Here is an 18,727-nt window from a genome sequence, read left to right as displayed (position 1 = left end):
GGTTCCCCCAAGGTTCAGTTCTTTCCCCCACTCTTTTCCTCTTGTATATTAATGATCTTCTTCCATTGACTGGAAATCCTATCCATAGTTTTGCTGATGACAGCACATTGCATTCAACTTTCCATTTTGAGAAACCTTGTCCAGCTGAATCAGCTTCAAGTTCTCGAAAATCTGCTGCCAATTCCTTAAATGCCGATCTTCAGGTAATTCTCCAGTGAGGCAAAGACAACTTAGTTGATTTCAACCCTTCTAAAACTCAATCTTGTCTTATATCTCGCAAAAAGGATTCTTCTGCTCCTATGCTTATCTTTAGTGACACTCCGATTTCTAGGCAAAATGATATATCTCTTTTGGGGATTACCCTGACTTCTAATCTCTCTTGGCACAAACACATTACAAATACTGCTTCCTCTGCATCTAAAAAACTTGGTTTTCTCTTTCGCTATCGCCGTTACTTTTCTTCCAAACAGCTGCTCACTCTGTATAAATCGCAAATCCGCCCTGCCATGGAATATTGTTCCCACATCTGGGGTGGTGCCCCCAAAACCTCTCTCAGTCTTCTAGATTCCATTCAGAAGAGGGCAGTTAGGTTAATTAATGACTCGTGTCTAACAGAGTCTCTCCTCTCGCTGTCTCATAGATGTACTGTTTCTGCTGCATGCCTCTTCTACAGATACTTCCATGGGCACTGTTCTTCTGAATTGGCTCCTATAATTCCTGCTCTCTCTTTCAAAGCAGTCCAAACACATACCGCCACCAGCCAACATCCATTTACTGTCCAACTTCAAACTTACAGAACCAACTTTTCATCTTCCTCGTTTATTCATTCAACTGCCATTTTCTGGAACAACCTTCCTTTGTACGTATTTCTTGAAAATTACAGTTCAAGTCTAATGTTAACAAATATCTTCTTTCGTCTTCTCAACTTCCAAAGCAAGCATGGTAGTGAGTACTGTAGGTTCTAATACCTCTCATGTTTGGGGTTTTCATAAAATAAAAATAATAAATAAATAAATAAAATGATCACCCTGTGTATGTATTGGAAATATAGTAGGTAGTGTAAATGAAGAAAGTTGTGGTTTGTTTTTTTAGCTGGTGCTGTATAAGCTTGCTTCCTTGTAACATTTTCCAGTATTACTACTAATAATAATAATCATACATGATATCCAATTCAAACATTCCTCAACTTACAGAAATCTTGACTTGCATAAACTCAACTTTGTATAAGGTTTGAAATAGCAAAAAACAAGCCATGTGTAAGGGTTAGAAAGATATCAAGTTAAACATGACAGTGTTGACCATTAAGTCAGTTTTAAGGATAAGCAATGAAACATATGAGAGGATCTGTATTCACGAGATTAATGGTAACAACGAAAAGAAGTAAAATGAAGATATATTTACAGCTTTGAACATGAAGTTCATAATAATAATATTAATATTTCTTATGTAAAAAAATTATACAGCACCAAAACACAATATTAATGAGATATGAGTACAGAAGTGAAAAGTAGTGCAAGTTCGTATTTTTAGTATGGGACCCTTATGTAAGTTGGGGAGTGTCTGTACAATAGCTAGCAATCAGCTACACTATACACTTTCTCCTCCCCTTCACCCAATAAGAAAGGTGGCCTTTCTTTCTTATTGTATAGCTTTATTATAAGAAAAAGTTGTACAGTGAGAAAATCATTTGATATTCTGTTTGAAAATGAAAGTAAAATTAATCCAGTTGAAATTAATATGGATATCACCTGTACATAAACTTTTTTTAAATTTTAGTACATGAAGAAATAAATAGTTGTGCATGAACAAAAGATTTTGATAACTATTTAAATAATAAAGAGTTCATAATTATTTATTTCTGGTAGATTATTGTTCTGTCTCTTAAAAATAATATATTTATTTCTGGATCCTTAGAACAGGAAAATGGCTCAGCTGAGGACAGTTTAGTTTCTGCACGTGGTTTACGTGCTCGTCATCGAAGTCAGAAGCGACCTAATGCTGGTTCTGGGAGAGGTCGAGGAAGAGGTAGAAAAAGGGCAAGAGTAGAACCAATCTCTGTAGATGATTCTGATTCATTAGTTGGTGTCGAAGGTGAATCGAATCCTCCAACCCCTATAACACTTCATGATAGTGCTCCTGATGCTACAATGTGTTTAAAGGTAATAAATAAGGCACAAGTTATTTACGTATACTTTGAATAAACATATAACAGTAAAATACTACAGCCAGATCTCTCTCTCTCTCTCTCTATCTCTCTCTAGTTGTAGTTACTTTATTTATACTAGAAAGCTTTTTCTTTTTAGGATTGATACATTTTGTATGTGCATTATTTAATGTAGTGTGAGAATTGAGTTTTAAATGACATGTACAATAAAACTAATAAATCTGCCACTTAAAATTCCAACACTTATTAAAAAATATTGAAATAATAAAAACAGTAATCTAGAAATCACACAAGCCCACACTTTAGATTGGAGTGCTGTTGCTTCAGTTATTATATATTAATACAACTATGGGAAACTTCTGTGGCCTCCTTGGGTATGTTTTTCAGTGTGAATCAAACTCCAATATGTACATCCCTCATTGTTTGCTTCTAATCATTAGACAGCCACTATATTTAAAAAATATAGGCCAACATGTTTATTTATTTATTTACTTTTATAATGTGATGCTTCGTTTTGTATTATTTTCCTGGTACTGCCAAAATAGTGCTCATAGGAAAGTTTCTCAATCTAGGGGTTTCGGGAGTGGAATACTCACTTTAAAAGATAAATGAAGTAGAGTTTGAATTATCATAGTTGTCATCATCAGTTCTTAGTTGTGTTGTCATCATCATACAACACAACATCCATATCTCCCTGCTTACTTCCCTCCTTTTATCCACCATCCCTCTCAATCTGCTAGTCATAAATTTCCTCAACCTCCCTCTGGGCCTCTTCCACTCAACTTTTCTCTTTTGCCTTCTGACTATTTCAGTCAAATTTATAATTTCAACAATCCTCTCAAAACTTTCCAATCTTCTAATATATTCTGTTCTCAATGTCCATGTCTCTGCTCCATAAAGTACCACATTCTGTACCAGACATCATACTAGTATTTCCTTAAACTGCTTCCTAGTCTGCCCAGTTCTTTTTCTTTTTTCTCTTCTGCTCTGCCTTCTTCCATCATTAGACTTCCCAAAATACCTATACTCACTTATCTGCTCTATTCTCTCTCTCCTCCTATTTTAATTAACTCATTCCTTTCCCTCCACTGTTATAACCTTTGTCTTTTTATGTAGCTTTTACATAGTATTGAAGGACAATTAATTGTCCTCCAGTACTGTTCCTTTTTTTTTTTTTAACACAAGGCTTAGAATGTGATGCTTAGGATAGTTTTCTGAAGTGAGAGATACGCTGTAAACTTTTAAGAGGCAAAATTGTTTAACCCTCCTTCAGCCAGCAACAATGCATAACTTTTTATGTAGTTGATGATTCTTGTGCCCCGGGTGCCAAGTGACTGCCTGAGAAATTACAGTTTTCAACTGAAAAATTGTTCCTTTAAAGTTATATTAAGGTACAATTAGCTAATCATTTGGAAAGAAATTCACTTTACTAGATTAACAAAGAAAGTAAATGTTTTTTTTTTTTTTTTTTCCTTTTTATGCATACGTTGATTGTTGTGATTCACTTCGGGACACAACTAAATTGATAATTGATGAAACGAGAATGCAGCTATTCATCATTGTTTGTTGATACAGAGTGGAAAAGTGCACATAAAAAGATGGATGTGGATAGCAAGAAGGCATTAAAATCAAGCTATATAAAATACTTTAATTTGGCTGTCCAGTATTTCTTTGAAAAATTCATCAGTAAAAATGAATCTGTCATAATATTTTTAGAAATGCATGCAAACCATTAAAAAGAAATGAATAAAAATTAAAATCAAGACAGAAAAGGGTGAATGCTCTACAATAGAGCAGTTACATTAGTTGGAGTATAGATGCAGTACTTTCTTTCATGGAGTAATGACACTGACAACTGTAAAAACTACAAAGCAATATCAGTAACTAGCCATGCTACGTGGTGAAGTTCGAGAAAAAATTGGGATATGTAAACACTTCCGCTGGGCATGCAGAAACTGTTAAAGGGAAAAAGAACAGGAACAAAAACCAAAGCATTGATATTACAGTTAAAGTTGTTCTTTCCCCCCATATATTAGTATACAAGATATAACTATTAAATAACAAGACTGCATGCACAGCCACTACCTGTGAAACAAAGGCACAACGGTGGACCTTGAAGCTTTCCCTAGTTGTCTGCAAAGTCACTTTCCAACATGCTCATTCACTTTGCAGTGAGATAGGTCTTCATTCCCTTGTGTCTTTGTGGTTGTTTGCTGTAAAAAAAAAAAAAAACAAAAAATTGAACAATGAATTAACCTCAATTTTTTAAAACTAAAGAAAGCACCAACTGAAAGTTATGAGTTGTTACATCAAGTTTATGGGGAAGCTACTATTTCAGGAGTTTGCCTGTCTTAATTGCCTAAAAGATTTTTAGAAATAAATTTGAGTGTGGAAGATGATGACCAGGCCATCCAGTATCCATGAAAACTAATGAAAATGTGGGCCATGTAAAGACAGAACAATGCTTCAGCAGTTAATTCAATATCTAATATCTGTTTACCAGTTTCTGGCCAAAAAAACAAATCCCTGTGTATGAACATGCACCCTACTCGCTAGGCCTCACCTTTTGTGACTTTTTTTCTCTTCCCTAAACTGAAGTATACTTAAGGGAACCAATTTTCAGTCCATTGAAGAAATTCAGAAAAAAAATGACCAGGGTGTTCAAAGGGCTTATAGAAAATGACTTCCAGAAATGTTTCTGTGCTTGGAAGCAATGTGTTGATGTGTGTGTGCAAGCCTGGGGCAATTATTTTGAAGGTGATAACTTGAAAGATACCAAATATTTCATTATATATATTTTATTGTAACGGTCTGATTATTTAATAGCCACACTTTGTACTTCTGTGTGGTTCTTCATAAAATTGTTAACATTATCTGTGATCACAATAAGCAGAGTACACTGTAATTACTGTTAACCTTCTCTACCACTTGCTTGTAGGGTAAATTGCTTCTCCTCCATATGATGGAGCCAGTAACTTGGCTAGGAATAGTTCTGCACTCAAGGGCAAAAAAGGTGTTCATTCATGGAATAATGTCACTGATATTTCTGAAGCACTTTTTTCTCCCCCCCCCCCACAAAATAATACCATACATCTGAAGTGGTCTCCATAAAAGTGATAACATTACACAAATGATAACATTATCTGTGATCACACTAAGCGTGCTATACTGTATACTTACTACTAACTTCCTCTACCACTTGGTTACATGATAAATTGCTCCTGCCTCCTATGATGGAGCTAGTAACTTTGCTGAATGACAACGAATGTGCTGACTCTTAAATTAACTCGAAAATGATTAGATTCACAAATTCAAACCCAACAGGATACAGAAATACACCACCTATTTCCCTCATAGCCAAATATAAAAACAGTAATGAAATTACGTACTCTGCAAAGCCAAATTTGGCAGTTATGCAGTTTTCATCACCCGTGTAACTTAAAAAAAAAATCAGTTCTTTTTAAAAATCATTGTGAAGTTAACTGTGAAATGAAATAAATGACTTATTACATGACTGAAAATCGGAAAGCGAAATGTACTGGATCAACGTCAGTTAGCAATGGTCATTCAAACATACCAAATACATGGACATATTATCACATACAGTTTTAAAAAGCGAAGATGGACAGTCCTAACTTTCAACGCATGTAAAAAAATAGTTTGCTTGCCTCTGTTTGAATCGGTTTGCAATTGGGAGATAAGACTCCAAATTACAGTGACAAGCAAAAGATTTTACTCGTGTATGAGTAGAATCTTTTGCTTGTCATTGGCCATTCTCATTAAGTTGCAGAAGTCTTTGTTGGTCATCAAGTTTTTGCATGTCTTTGCAATTGTGCTGAGTCGGTTGAGCGTGGCGAGCTTTAGATCTTCATTCATCCCACCGTTTGGATGATTGTAAAAGTTTTGAAAGGGATCTTCTCGCAGTCATGTTACAAAGCTATGCAGGTCATTACCGCATACTTCATGCAATTTCTGATCTAGTATAAGGTCTTCATTGTCATCGTAGATCTTGGCATATTTCATCTCTGACAGTATCTCTGTTTCCTCATTGCGAAACGGAATGTATAGCATTACCATCTCTTGCTTGTGCTCATTGAGATCCTGAGCCAAGTCATAGTTTCGATAGGTATTAAGCATGGATGCTGTCGTTTCTTGCAGATCTTGTAGCGCTATATGTGTAATTTGCGATAAAGCATGACAGAGTAACATGATAGTATGATTGTAACAATGCAAATACTTTTATTGTTGCAATCATAATATTCAACAAATGGCTACAATCAAATAGGTAATTAGGCTATTGGCCTAACCTCTTCCAAACATTAATTTGGTAGAGTAAGTGGCGGGCATGTGTATCCTATTTATCGCTAACATTGATTTGGTAGATTAAGTAGTGGGCATGAGCATAAATTACATCATTCATGATTTCGGTTCTAGCTGTTTGAAATTTAGTAAGTGTCATCGAAGATGTTTACACATAGAACATCTTTCATTACTACAGGGTACACACACAATTTTTATTATTATTTTTTTTTTTTATGAACACCACAAACATGAGGTATTAGAACCTATAGTACTTAGTACCATGCATGGGCTGAATGGTGAGAAGATGAAAGAAGATACTCTTGACATTAGACTTGAACTTCTGTAGATTGTAATTTTCTGGAAATACATATGAATGAAGGTTGTTCCAGAAAACTGAAGTTGAAGCAATAAAGAGGAAGAAGAAGAAAAGTTCTGTGAGTTTGAAGTTGGACAGTAAAAGAATGTAGTAGTAGTAGTAGTGGCATGTGATGCAAGTGCATAAGCTTATGCAGCATCAGCCAAAAAAAAAAAATTGCACCATTCCCTCCAAATGCCTGTCCAATTCCTCCTTAAATTTATTCAACCTATCAACTTCCACAACAGATGGAAGTTTGTTCCAGCAATTAACCACCCGCTGGCTAAAGGCAAATTTCCGCACATCTATTCTACATCTGTCTTTTCTTAATTTGAATTTATGCCCCCTTAGGTTCGTAATCTGAACAAGTGGAAGGATCCCATCAGAATTCAGCATACTCAACCCATTCAAGGCCTTATACACCTCAATCAGATCACTGCATAGGTGCCTAGTCTCCAGCCACTGCAATTTGCAGAACGTAAGCCTCTCTTGGTAAGAGGATCCCTTCATTCCCCTCACCAATCTTGTTGCCCTTCTCTGTACACACTCAATCAAATCTGCATCCTTCCTAAAATGAGGCCTCCAGACCTGAACACAGTACTCAAGGCATGGCCTGACCATTGCGTTATACAGAGGGATAATCACCTCCTTTTCCCTGCTAGCAAAATTCCTATATATCATGGACAAAACCCCAAGACCTGCCCTGGCAGCCTGTCTGCATTGCTCAGAAAACTTCATATCTTACTGCACAATTATGATGTTGACTGATTGTGGTACATGTTCGTACTGCTTTGGAATTATAGAAGCCAATTCAGAAGAACAGTGCCCATGAAAGTATCTATAGAAAAGACATGCAGCAGAAACAGAATGTCTCTGAGATAGAGAATGGAGAGACTGTTAAAAATGAGTCATTAATGAATCTAACTATTCTCTATTGAATGGAATCTAGAAGCCTGAGAGAGGTTTTTGGGGTACTGTCCCAGATGTGGGAACAATATTCCATGTTAGAGAGGATTTGCGATTCGTACAGAGTGAGCAGCTGTTTGGAAGAAAATGAACGTCAAGAGTGAAAGAGAAAACACCGTTTTATAGATTCAGAGGGAGCAATGTTTGTAATGTGCCAAGACAGATTAGAAGTTGGGGTAATCCCAATAAAGATATACGATCTTGCCTAAAAATTGGAGTGTCATCAAAGATAAGCATCAGAGCAGAAGAATCCTTTTTGCGATATTTAAGACAGGACTGAATTTTATGAGGATTGAAATCAATGAAGTTATATTTGCCCCACTGTAGAATTATCTGATGATCAGCATTTAAGGAATTGGTAGTGGATATTTGAGAAGTTGAATCTGTTTGTGTCGGGAAAAGGTTTCTCAAACTGAAAGGTAGAATGCAATGTGCCATCATCAGCAAAACTATGGATAGGATTTCCCATCAATAGAAGAAGTTCATTAATATACAAGGGGAAAAGAGGGAGAGAAAACTGAATATTGGGGAATACCATATCGGCATTACTGTGCAAGTTAGAAGACAGAGGGCCATCTACCATCAGCGGCAGTGAGCAGTCAGCGAGAAAACTGGCTACCCAATTACAAAAAATCAGTTGGAAAGCCATATGGTGGAAGCTTATTTAGAAGACCTTTATGCCAAATACGATCAGAAGCCTTTGAAATGTCAAGAGCAACTGCTTGAGTTTCACCAAACTTTTCCATTGAATTTATCCATAGATGGTTAATGTAACCCTGATTATCTCCAGTGGATCGAAACTGATGGAACCCATACTGGCTGTCCTTGATCAGATGGAAGGTTTCTAGATAGTTTAAGAGTTGGTGGTTAATTGAATTCTCCATTCTTTAGAAAGCGTAGACAGTAAGTGCAATGGGACGATAATTGGATGGAAGAAATTTAACACCTTTTAAAAACTGGCTGGATATGTGCAAGTTTTCAAGAAGATGGGAAAACACCTGTGGAATAAGAAAGTGAGAAGAGATGACACACAATGGGAGTAAGTTCAGGAACAGGTTTTTTAAGAAGTGAGAAAACACCATCAGGAACTGACGCTTTCTTAGCATCATGGTTGTTCAAAATCCCTCTCACTTCCTATTAGCATTAGTAGAGGCATATGATGCAAGAAAGCAAGCTTATGCAGCATCAGCCAAAAAAAAATCGCTCCAATTTAACCCCTCCGTTCGTTCCAAATACCTTTCAAGCTCAACTTTAAATTTATTTAGGCTATCAGCTTACACAACAAAAGATGGAAATCTATTTCACCAATCAACTACCTGCTGCCTAAAGGCAAATTTACACACATCTGTCTTTCCTAATTTGAATTTATGCCCTCTCAGGTGATTATTTTGAAAAAGAAGAAAAATCCCATCAGCATCGAGCATGCCCAAACCATTCAAGGATTTATACATCTCAATTAGATAACCTCGCCGGTTCTTGTCTCTGCAAAACTTAAGCATTTTTTGTAATAGTAACTGTTCGTTCTATTCGCTAATCTTGTTGCCCTTCTCTGTACTCGTTCCAGCAGCTCTACATCCTTCTTAAAATGAGGCCTCCAGACCTGTATACAGTACTCAAGGTGTGGCCTGACCATTGCCTTATACAAGGGGCTCTAATGCATTAAGGGCTTATGCCTCAAGCTGCAAAAGAGTTAGACTATGTATATCGTAGTGCACTTTCATCATTTATAACAGCCAGTTATAGATTAGCAAATTTGCAACAGTGGCATCGTTTAAATTACATCTCATATTGTGAATACCTTCACTCGTCGTGAAGAAGGGCCAAATAGCTCTGAAACTGTGGTGGTATCCACTGAGAATAAGTAAAACAGTCTTCTCCTTCAGGTGAAGCATTACTTATTCGAAGGTAGTGCAATGTCATGGCAACTCGTCGTGACGGTATTCACAATATGAAATGTAATTTAAACGATGCCGCTATTGCAAATTTGCCAATCTATAATTGGCTGTGTGTAAATGATGCAAGTGCACTAAGATATACATAGTCTTATACAAGGGGATAATCACCTCCTTATCCCTGCTAGAAAAATTCCTGTATATCATTGACAACACACCATGAGCTGCTCTTGCAGACCGTCTGCACTGCTCAGAAAACTTCATATCTGCATGCACAATTACTCCCAGGTCCTTTTCATTCTCTGCCGCTGTCAGTGTAGTACCACAGAGTTGATACATTACTCTGGGATTACTGCTTCCCATGTGTAGTACTTTACATTTGTCAATGTTTAACTTCATTTGTCCCCTCTCAACCCATCTGCTCAACTTTTCTAGATCCTGTTGCAGAAGCCTACTGTCATTAGTGCCCTTAATATCCCTGCCCTGCCAACCTTCATATTGTCTGCAAACTTGGATATTAAGCCTGATATACCATCATCAGTATCATTTATAAATACAGAAAACGACAATGGACCCAACACTGAACCCTGAGGCACTCCACTAATAACATTAATCCACGAAGAGCAGTATGCATTGATTACCACTCTGTCTTCTCCCCCTCAACCATCCCTTTATCCATAGCAGCAATTTGCCTCCAATGCCACATTGTTCCAATTTATGCAGCAGTCTTCCATGTGCAACAGTATCAAAAGCCTTTCTAAGATCCAAATATATGATATCAAAGTTATTCCCTGCATCCAGTTCCTTTGTGACCACATCATAGTATCCATTCAAATTGGTCAGGTAAGACTTTCCCTTAATAAAACCATGCTGTGTCCGAACTATAACTGAGTCTTGTCTAGATGATCCTGCAGTGCTTCTTTAACCAGTGCCTCCATTAATTTCCCTGGAACAAAAGTTAAACTAACAGGTCTATAATTACATGTGTCGCCCTTTGATTCTCCTTTGTGAATTCGGGTCACATTTGCACATCTCCAGTCCATGGATACCTTGAGTCCAAGGAAGCTCTCATAATTATGGCTAAGGGTTTGCTTACTTCCTTTGTTGCCTCCTTTAATATAACTGGATAGATCCCATCCACCCCGGGTGCCTTTTTTTGTGTTTATCTTCAACAATTTCTCCTCCACTTTCCTCTCAGTTATTACAAAATCATCTAGCTCACTGCCAGAGTTTAATTCACCTCTGGCATTCCCCTCCCTGAATAATTTCTCATGTGTGAATGTAGATGCAATTTTGTTAGAAGATCACAGGAGGAATTGAATGGGGTGTACTGGGAATGGTGGGAGATGATATACTAGGTCATCGATACATGATTTGGAAGAAAATTAGGATGCTATCAGGTCGGCTTTATCTTTGGCTGAAGTGTTAACAGAACCATCTGTTTTTGACAGAGGTGGGCAGAGGTTGTGGCCATTTGCTTTGGAAAGAGACCAGAATGCTTGACTGCCAATTTGACAAGAAGCAAGTTTTCTATTCTTAAGCCTGTTCGAAATCTAGTCTAGACTGATTAATAACTGTTTTACAATTATTGCAAGCTTTGGTGTAGGCAGAAAATGAACCTGAAGATTTGGATTCAAGCCAATTACGATATGCAATATTCCTACCTTGAAGAACTTTAGTGCGTTTATTGGAAAATCAAGGTGTAGATAGAGGGTGACATTTGTAAGGTGGATTGGGGAATAAAAGATTTCATCCCTAGAGAAAGAAGAATTTCACTGACCCGATCTGAGAAAACATTGAAACTGCAATTCCAACAAGGAAAAGAAGAAAAGAAATCTCATAGATCATCCCATTTTCCATTCTTGTAATTACAAACAATACAAGGTTGAGGATGGCCCAGAGAGAAAAGCTCCATTGAAGAAGAGACCATCATCAAGTTGTGATCTGAGGTGCCTAGAGGACCACTCGCCTCTACTGTACATAGAGGAGTTGTTTGTGGGAAATGGTCATGCCTGTTGGCTGCGTGGTTAGGATTTCATGGTGTTCTGGTAGGTAAATGAACAATCTGTGTGAGGTCATTAGTAATTGCAAAAGCCTCAGCATCTTGACCAGTTGGGTTCGTGTGGCTAGCAAATGGAAGCCAGCTGAAGTTGTGAACATTAAAATTACCAAGAAAAATTACTTCACTCTTACGAAAGTTGGACTGGAGAAAGTCAAGTTTCAAAGAGAGGAAGTCAATGGGTTCAAATTGATTAGTGGAGTTGGGAGAACAATAGATGCAGCAGATGAAATTGACAATGTGGTAGAGAGGTTTTAAGCCAGAGATGAAAAGAGGAGAGTTCAAATTACTAAGTCTATAACAGGGAATAACAAAACGGACATAAGCACAAGTACCACCTTTGAAGCGAATGGAATCATATAGTGAATAATTTGGACAACTGAGATGAGCAGTGGTTGAATCAACCAATAACTGGTGGGATTCAGTCAGAAAAAGAACATGGGATTTGGCAGACTGTAAATAGAAATGGACATCATTGAGATTAGAACTGAGACCATGTGCATTTGTGAAATGAACGAGTGGAATAGCAAAGACAGCTGGGATTTTTAGTGAAATTGAACAGAAAAGGAAAGAAATAAATACAAAAAGCAAAAAAGTTTTAGTTAATGCATGCAGCTGAAGTGAAAAAGTTCAAAGCATGAGTACATGTTGTCTGTCTTTGGGTAAATATTTTTCTAGGCTGGTATAACAGTGACCAGCCTGTAAAGAAGAGGTTAGAAGTGCTGGGGAAGGCCGTACAAGAACTTTCTCCATTATCACTGTTAAAATGCAATGAACAGCCACTAGTGAATGACATGGCTCATGCCTATTTTCAGTTTATGAAATACAGATTAACTGCTTGTGGAAAAGAACTTCTGAATGATACTTCTGTTGCAAGAAAAATCAACAATTCCATCCAAGTTGCCATGATAAGTTCAGTTATCCTTATATTTGCAAAGAAGGTTAGTTATGCTTCTTTGTTCTTGCTTGAATAATGCAGTTTGCTGGTTTATTTGTGTCAATAGGAGAAACTTTTATTAGCTTTTTCTTGATTGTGACCGTATCTGTTGTGAACGTGTAAAACAAGCAGCTCCCACCCTGGAGAAGCACCAAACAGTTTACTAGATTCATAGTGTCAGTTGAGTTGGCAGTGGATAATTTTCAAAGTTTGTATTTATGTGGACAATTTTCCAATATCACTGAAGATAAAGAAATAGATGATGCAATTGATATTTTGCAGTATTTGTTATGTCAATTTCAGTGTCCGTGTGTACATGTGCATCAATGCATAGATGTTGAAAGAAATTGAATTAAGATTATTAGATGCCAAATATATATAGATATCACATCTTGTGCATGCAGCAGCATCTATATTACAGCAAGCAAAAGGGACAAAGAAAGCAATAAAAGTAGAGATGAAAAGTGATGTGGTGAGGGAGGCAACAACTTTCCTTCTCTTAATTTTGCTTCACGTTTGAGAAACGGTTAATAGTGGTTACAGGAATAATCGTTTAAAAAGTTGAGACCTTTCATGACTAAAGTTCTACCAGATGGTGCAAAATATGAATGAATTGGAAAATTACAAAACATTACATATAATTTTCAATTATTTTAAACAAGGTAGATTTGATTACCATCACACTGATGGTGAAGATGATCAATCCGTTGTCTCTTGTTTAAAATAACTGGAAATTGTTAAAGTATTTTGTAAATCTCCCTCTAGGCTCCTATTCCCCTCAGTTACATTCTTCTTAAATCTCTCACCCTGCAGCATGTGTCCAATTCAACTTCTCTTCCACACATTATTTTAGATACACACACTTCCCTTCTAATCTACCCTTCCTGAAACTTCATTTCTCATTTTATCAACCCATCTTAACTTTTCCATGCTGCTCTATACCTACATCTGAAAACTTTTCCAATCTTCTAATATCTTCTGTTATCATTGTACCAATCCTTTCCTTAAACCAATCCTAATCTCTCACATATTCTTCACTTCTTGAAACCTTTTTAAATATTTCTTTTCTTTTCCTTACTTCTCTACTGATCTTTGCTTCTTCCACTATTAGGCTTCCCTTATACTATATTTGTTCTTCTACCCCCTCAATATGAGCGCACCTGTATGTGGTGAGGGGACATCCCAATGATGCTGCTGGCCTTCCAGATTAGCATCACTGGGATCCAACGCCCAGAGTTACATCATTTGAATCCAGCGTGTGCAGCCGTACACCACGACCCGTGGAAACTCGGGAAGGGGGATCCTGGTGGTTGAGGAGCCCAGCCTTAATACACCACTTCAGCCCCTGCTTTGACAAGATGGTCGTGGACCGGCCCGACTGGGGTCAATCGGCGGGTGGCCTTACTGCTAGGGTCAACTGCATTCCAATAAGTCTCCCTCCCTTTGGTCCTGGGAACAGGATCAAGGCTTATTGGAAATGTGGGTATAGTGCTCCGAAGCGAATTTGCTGCGCCATTGTGTACGCAGTTCCTGCTAGTTCACAAGAGGGCATCCCCCTCGTAGGGCTCCGTGGTGAGTGAGCTACTTATGACATCAGAAATTTTTATCTTAATCTTACGAGTAATATAAATCCTACTTCTTCTGCGACCCCAACAAGGCCTCCACCTAATCGATCAGATGGGAATGACACCAAGACTGTTAAAAGAGCCAGAACTGAGGATAAAATACCATCTGTGATGCTGCTTTTCGTCATTCTCCATTCCACCAGAGAGCAGTCATTCGGGAAGATGTCACCCTCCTTCATCCAGAAAGCATTAGGAAGGTTGGCAAGATCACCAAAATCTGTAAAACTGCTGCGTTGTGGCGACCTTTTAGCCGAAGCTTCAAGCACAAACCAAGCAGAAAAAATCCTGAAAGCTACATCCACAGGGGGAATACCAATCAGTGTAACACCCCACAAAACTCTGAATTCTTCACGACAGAGTGGAACCGTCTTCATGTCTCTGAAGAAGAGAGCTGCTCTGAATTGAAAGACCATGGAGTGACGGCTGTCAAGAGAATATTGATGCAAAAGGATGGGAATTTTGTCCCTACCCGAGTTCTCAACCTAACATTTAACACCCCCTTGGTCTCCATGTTCCATCAAGGCAGGGTACTTAAACTGCCCAGTGAGGATTTACATTCCAAACCCACTGAGGTATTTAAATGTCAAAAATATGGCCACTCACAAACAGCTTGTCGTGGTTACCCTGCCTTTGCGAAAGACCGTGAGAGCACGGAATGTTCAGCTTTCAAACCGATCTGTGTAAATTTCCAAGGAGAGCATCCTGTCTATTCTAGAGCATGCCAGCGGTGGAAGGATGAAAAATAAATTCAAAAACTAAAAACAAAACTGAATATCTCCTAGCGGGAGGCTTTTATATGCTCAGCATATGAAAGCCTCCCACTATTGGTACGCAAACTGAGATGACTATACCACCAAAAGAGTCATTCACTCCAATTGCACACTATTTATTGAGTTCACAAAAGCCCAACCAAAAAACTGCCACTCCTGTATCCATACCTCCTAGTGCTCCACTACTACCAAAACCAAGTGGTAAAGAAAAGCCAAAAAGATCGGAAGAGCCACCTGTAATACTAGAAAAAATAGATGTGGAGGTTGAGGTACCAGACAAATCAGTCTTGGAACTCTTTGCGGAGGAAGAAATGGACACTGGACAGCATCTGTTCTTCCCCAAAAAAGATAAATCCAAGACTGACAAAAGTAAGCCCTCAGCACCTCTGTAGCCACCCGATGGAACCACCAAACCAAAATAATGGCTAAATTACTACAATGGAATTGTCATGGATTCTGGCGAAATACTGATGACATCTAGGCCCTCCTGCAGAACACATGACAGTCCGCTTTTGTTTGCAGACTTCCTTAAAGGCAAATGATGAATCCCACCTTGCATAACGTCACAATTTTCATATGGATAGAATTGCAAATGGTCCTGCTCATGGAGGAGTATCATGGATGAATCCCACCTTGCATAACGTCACAATTTTCATATGGATAGAATTGCAAATGGTCCTGCTCATGGAGGAGTAGCTATCCTTGTGGGCAACCAGACCCCAGTTCAACCTGTGCTACTTACAGCCGGCATAGAGGCTGTTGCAATTTGCCTTACAGTGGGATTTTTGTTAACCATCTGCTCTATATATTTGCACCTGGGAGTTGACATCTCCCTGGAAGACCATGATGGTCTTGTAATGCAGTTGCGTCCTTCTTTTTTACATCTCAGGGATTTTAATGGATATTATTATTATTATTTTATTATTATTATTATTATTATTATTATTATTACTAGCCATATAGTAGTGCAAGGAAGCCTGAGGCTTATGCTGCACAAGCAAAAAAAAATTTCCATGTTACCCAGAGAGAGAGAGAGAGAGAGAGAGGGGTAGAAGGGAATCACCAAGAAAGAGAAGAATGATGATATCCAGCTCAGGACCCTGGGATAACACCCTGTGGGATAGTGATACCAACAATGGAAGGGGATGAGTCATAGAGCATAGGCTAAATGACAATGACCTCTCCCTTCTAAATGTGGGAACAAACACATTCTTCCTAGTGCCTACCCGTACATTTTCTGCCATTGATCTGCCCCCTTCTCTCCTCACTTCTCTTACCTGGGAGGTGGAGGAAAACTTGTATGGAAGTGATCATTTCCCCATGATAATCTGCTTACACAGCGGAAGACCGTGTCTTCCTTTTAGGTTACTGCAGTGGAAGATTGATCAAGCTGACTGGAATGCCTTCCAAGATCTGGCAAATTTTGACATCACTACAGTCAATCAGGATCCTATCAATGATGCAGTCATGTACATCACAGAAAGTATCATCCAAGCAGCTGCAATCGCAATTCCAAAAACATCTACCTGGTTTCCACCATTTCCCAAAGCATGGGGGTATTCCGCCGATATCCCACCACAGCCGATTTAATTGCTTTTAAACATGCACATGCCAAAGCACGTTTTATCCGACATCATAGCAAAAAAGAATCCTGGATCCATTTTATATCATCTAGCAACCAGCTGTAAGGTAGTCTGGGAAAAAAGTGCAGAAAGTGAAGGGAAAGTACAAAGCACACCCTCGTCGGTGCTGGAACGTAATGGATGTACTATTGCAGACTCTACTGCAATAGCCAATGCTGTTGGGGCAACGTATTCTACCATCTCAGCAACCTCATCTTATTCCCCTGAGTTTCTGGTCCTTAAACACAAAGCTGAAAAAAAGGCCCTTAAATGTACAAAATGGCTCATACTCATATAATATGCCTTTTACCATCTACAAGCTAAAAACAGCACTTGCACTCACAAAAGGTAAGCTGTTGGACAAAATGACATCCATTATGAAATGATCACACACCTGTCACCAAAATCAGTGGACCACTTGCTCTTCCTATACAACAAAATCTCCTTTAAGAACTGTAAGGCAATTATTCTTGCTTTTGTTAACCAGGCAAGGAGCCTAAATTTCCTACCAATTACCACCCTATCGCTCTAACTAGCTGCTTGTCTAAATTATTGGAGAGAGTGGTCAATGCACGTGTTTTTTGTTATTTAGAAACAAATGACCTTCTCTCCAGATATCAGTGCGGTTTTCAAAAGAATAGTCCACTTTGGACCATTTTATTAGAATGGAAACATCTATTTTTGATGCTTTCCTTAAAAGAAAGCACCTAGTGTCAATCTTCTTTGATAGGGCAAAAGCATATGACATAACTTGGAGATTTGATATTTTAAAAGATATTTACGACCTTGGTCTTAGAGGCTACCTTCCTGTTTTTATTAAAAACTTTTTATCATCTTATTTTTTCCAAGTTCGAGTAGGGTCTACCCTCTCTCGGCCTTTTAGCCAAGAGAGGGTAGACCCTGCTCGAAGAGGAGGGAGTTACGCAAGGATCCGTTTTAAGTGTTACACTTTTTGCCATTAAAGTTAATTCTATTACTGAATAACTTCCTCCAACTGTAAAGAGTCCACTGTATGTTGATGATTTCAGCATTTTTTCACAGTCATGCAACATGAGAGTTATAGAGAGGCAAATACAACAAGCCGTTGATCGTCTTAACTCCCGGGCAAAGGCCAATGGCTTCAGGTTCTCATCGGAGAAGCCCATTTGCATCCATTTTTTGCCGCAAGTGTAATCTTCACTCTGGACCTGAATTATGACATTGATAAACTACCATTCCAGTAGTTGCAGAAACAAAATCCTTGGGACTCATGTTTGACAAAAGGCTGACATTTCTCCATCATATCCGTTAGCTACTCACCAAATGCACAAGAGGACTGAACCTTCTCTGTGCTCTTTCGTCTACCTGTTGTGGTGCAGACTAGTGCACATTACTCTGTTGGTAACATGCACTTCTGTGGTAAAAATTAGATTATGGGTGTGAAGTGTATGCGTCTGCCAGGAATAGCATCCTTTGGTGGCTTGATCCCATCCACCACCAGGCTATCTGCAATGCTACTGGTGCATTTAGAATGTCTCCTGTCCAAATTCTTTATGTTGAAGCTTATGAACCATCTTTGTCCTTTCACCAAAAACAGTTGTCTCTGCTGTATGCTGTCAAGCTTAAATCCCTGCCAGACCATCCAACATGGTTATCTGTTTTTGAGCCACGTTGGGAAAATCTGTACAACACTCGTAATACGGCCATTCGTTATTCTTATCCAAGGCCTATTCAGAGATTTGGACATCACGGTAGGTGGTAGATGACTTTCATCAACTGGCGAAATACCACCTCTTTGCTTATTGGAGGCTTGAAGGGGTGAAATCCATGTTTAGTCTCTAGAGCAAAGTTTCCGGCACCCCTCCCCCCATACTTCTCCTTCAACCCGTGCACAGTACTATAGGTTTTGATACCTTTCGTGTTTGGGGTTTTCATTAAAAAAAAAAAAAAAAAAGACAAAATTGCCCCATCAGTAAACACAAGTGATGGTGTTGGGATGAAACACCCACACTATTTTAAATTGTTTATCAAACAGCTAGTTAGATTTTTCTTGTTA

At 38.4% G+C, this 18,727-nt stretch overlaps 1 protein-coding gene across 4 annotated transcripts in view; it reads left to right on the top strand.

Annotated features, from left to right (window-relative positions):
* The window catches only part of woc (zinc finger protein without children), a 717,317-nt gene that overhangs the window by 422,782 nt on the left and 275,808 nt on the right, over window positions 1-18,727 (top strand). For all 4 annotated transcript variants that reach the window (XR_016547396.1, XM_090381483.1, XM_090381482.1 and 1 more), the window contains exon 16: window positions 1,915-2,159. Coding sequence is in view for 3 of the 4 variants with exons in the window: in XM_090381483.1 (XP_090237609.1) it covers window positions 1,915-2,159 (245 nt within the window). In the remaining variant the exon portion in view is untranslated. The remainder of the gene's footprint in view (window positions 1-1,914; window positions 2,160-18,727) is intronic.

This window comes from Mastigoproctus giganteus, chromosome 9 (genome assembly GCF_048544385.1).
Source record: "Mastigoproctus giganteus isolate SK-2022 chromosome 9, ASM4854438v1, whole genome shotgun sequence".
Classification (NCBI taxonomy): domain Eukaryota; kingdom Metazoa; phylum Arthropoda; class Arachnida; order Uropygi; family Thelyphonidae; genus Mastigoproctus; species Mastigoproctus giganteus.
Note: the sequence above shows the minus strand (reverse complement) of the source record. Positions and strands in the feature narration are given on the sequence as shown.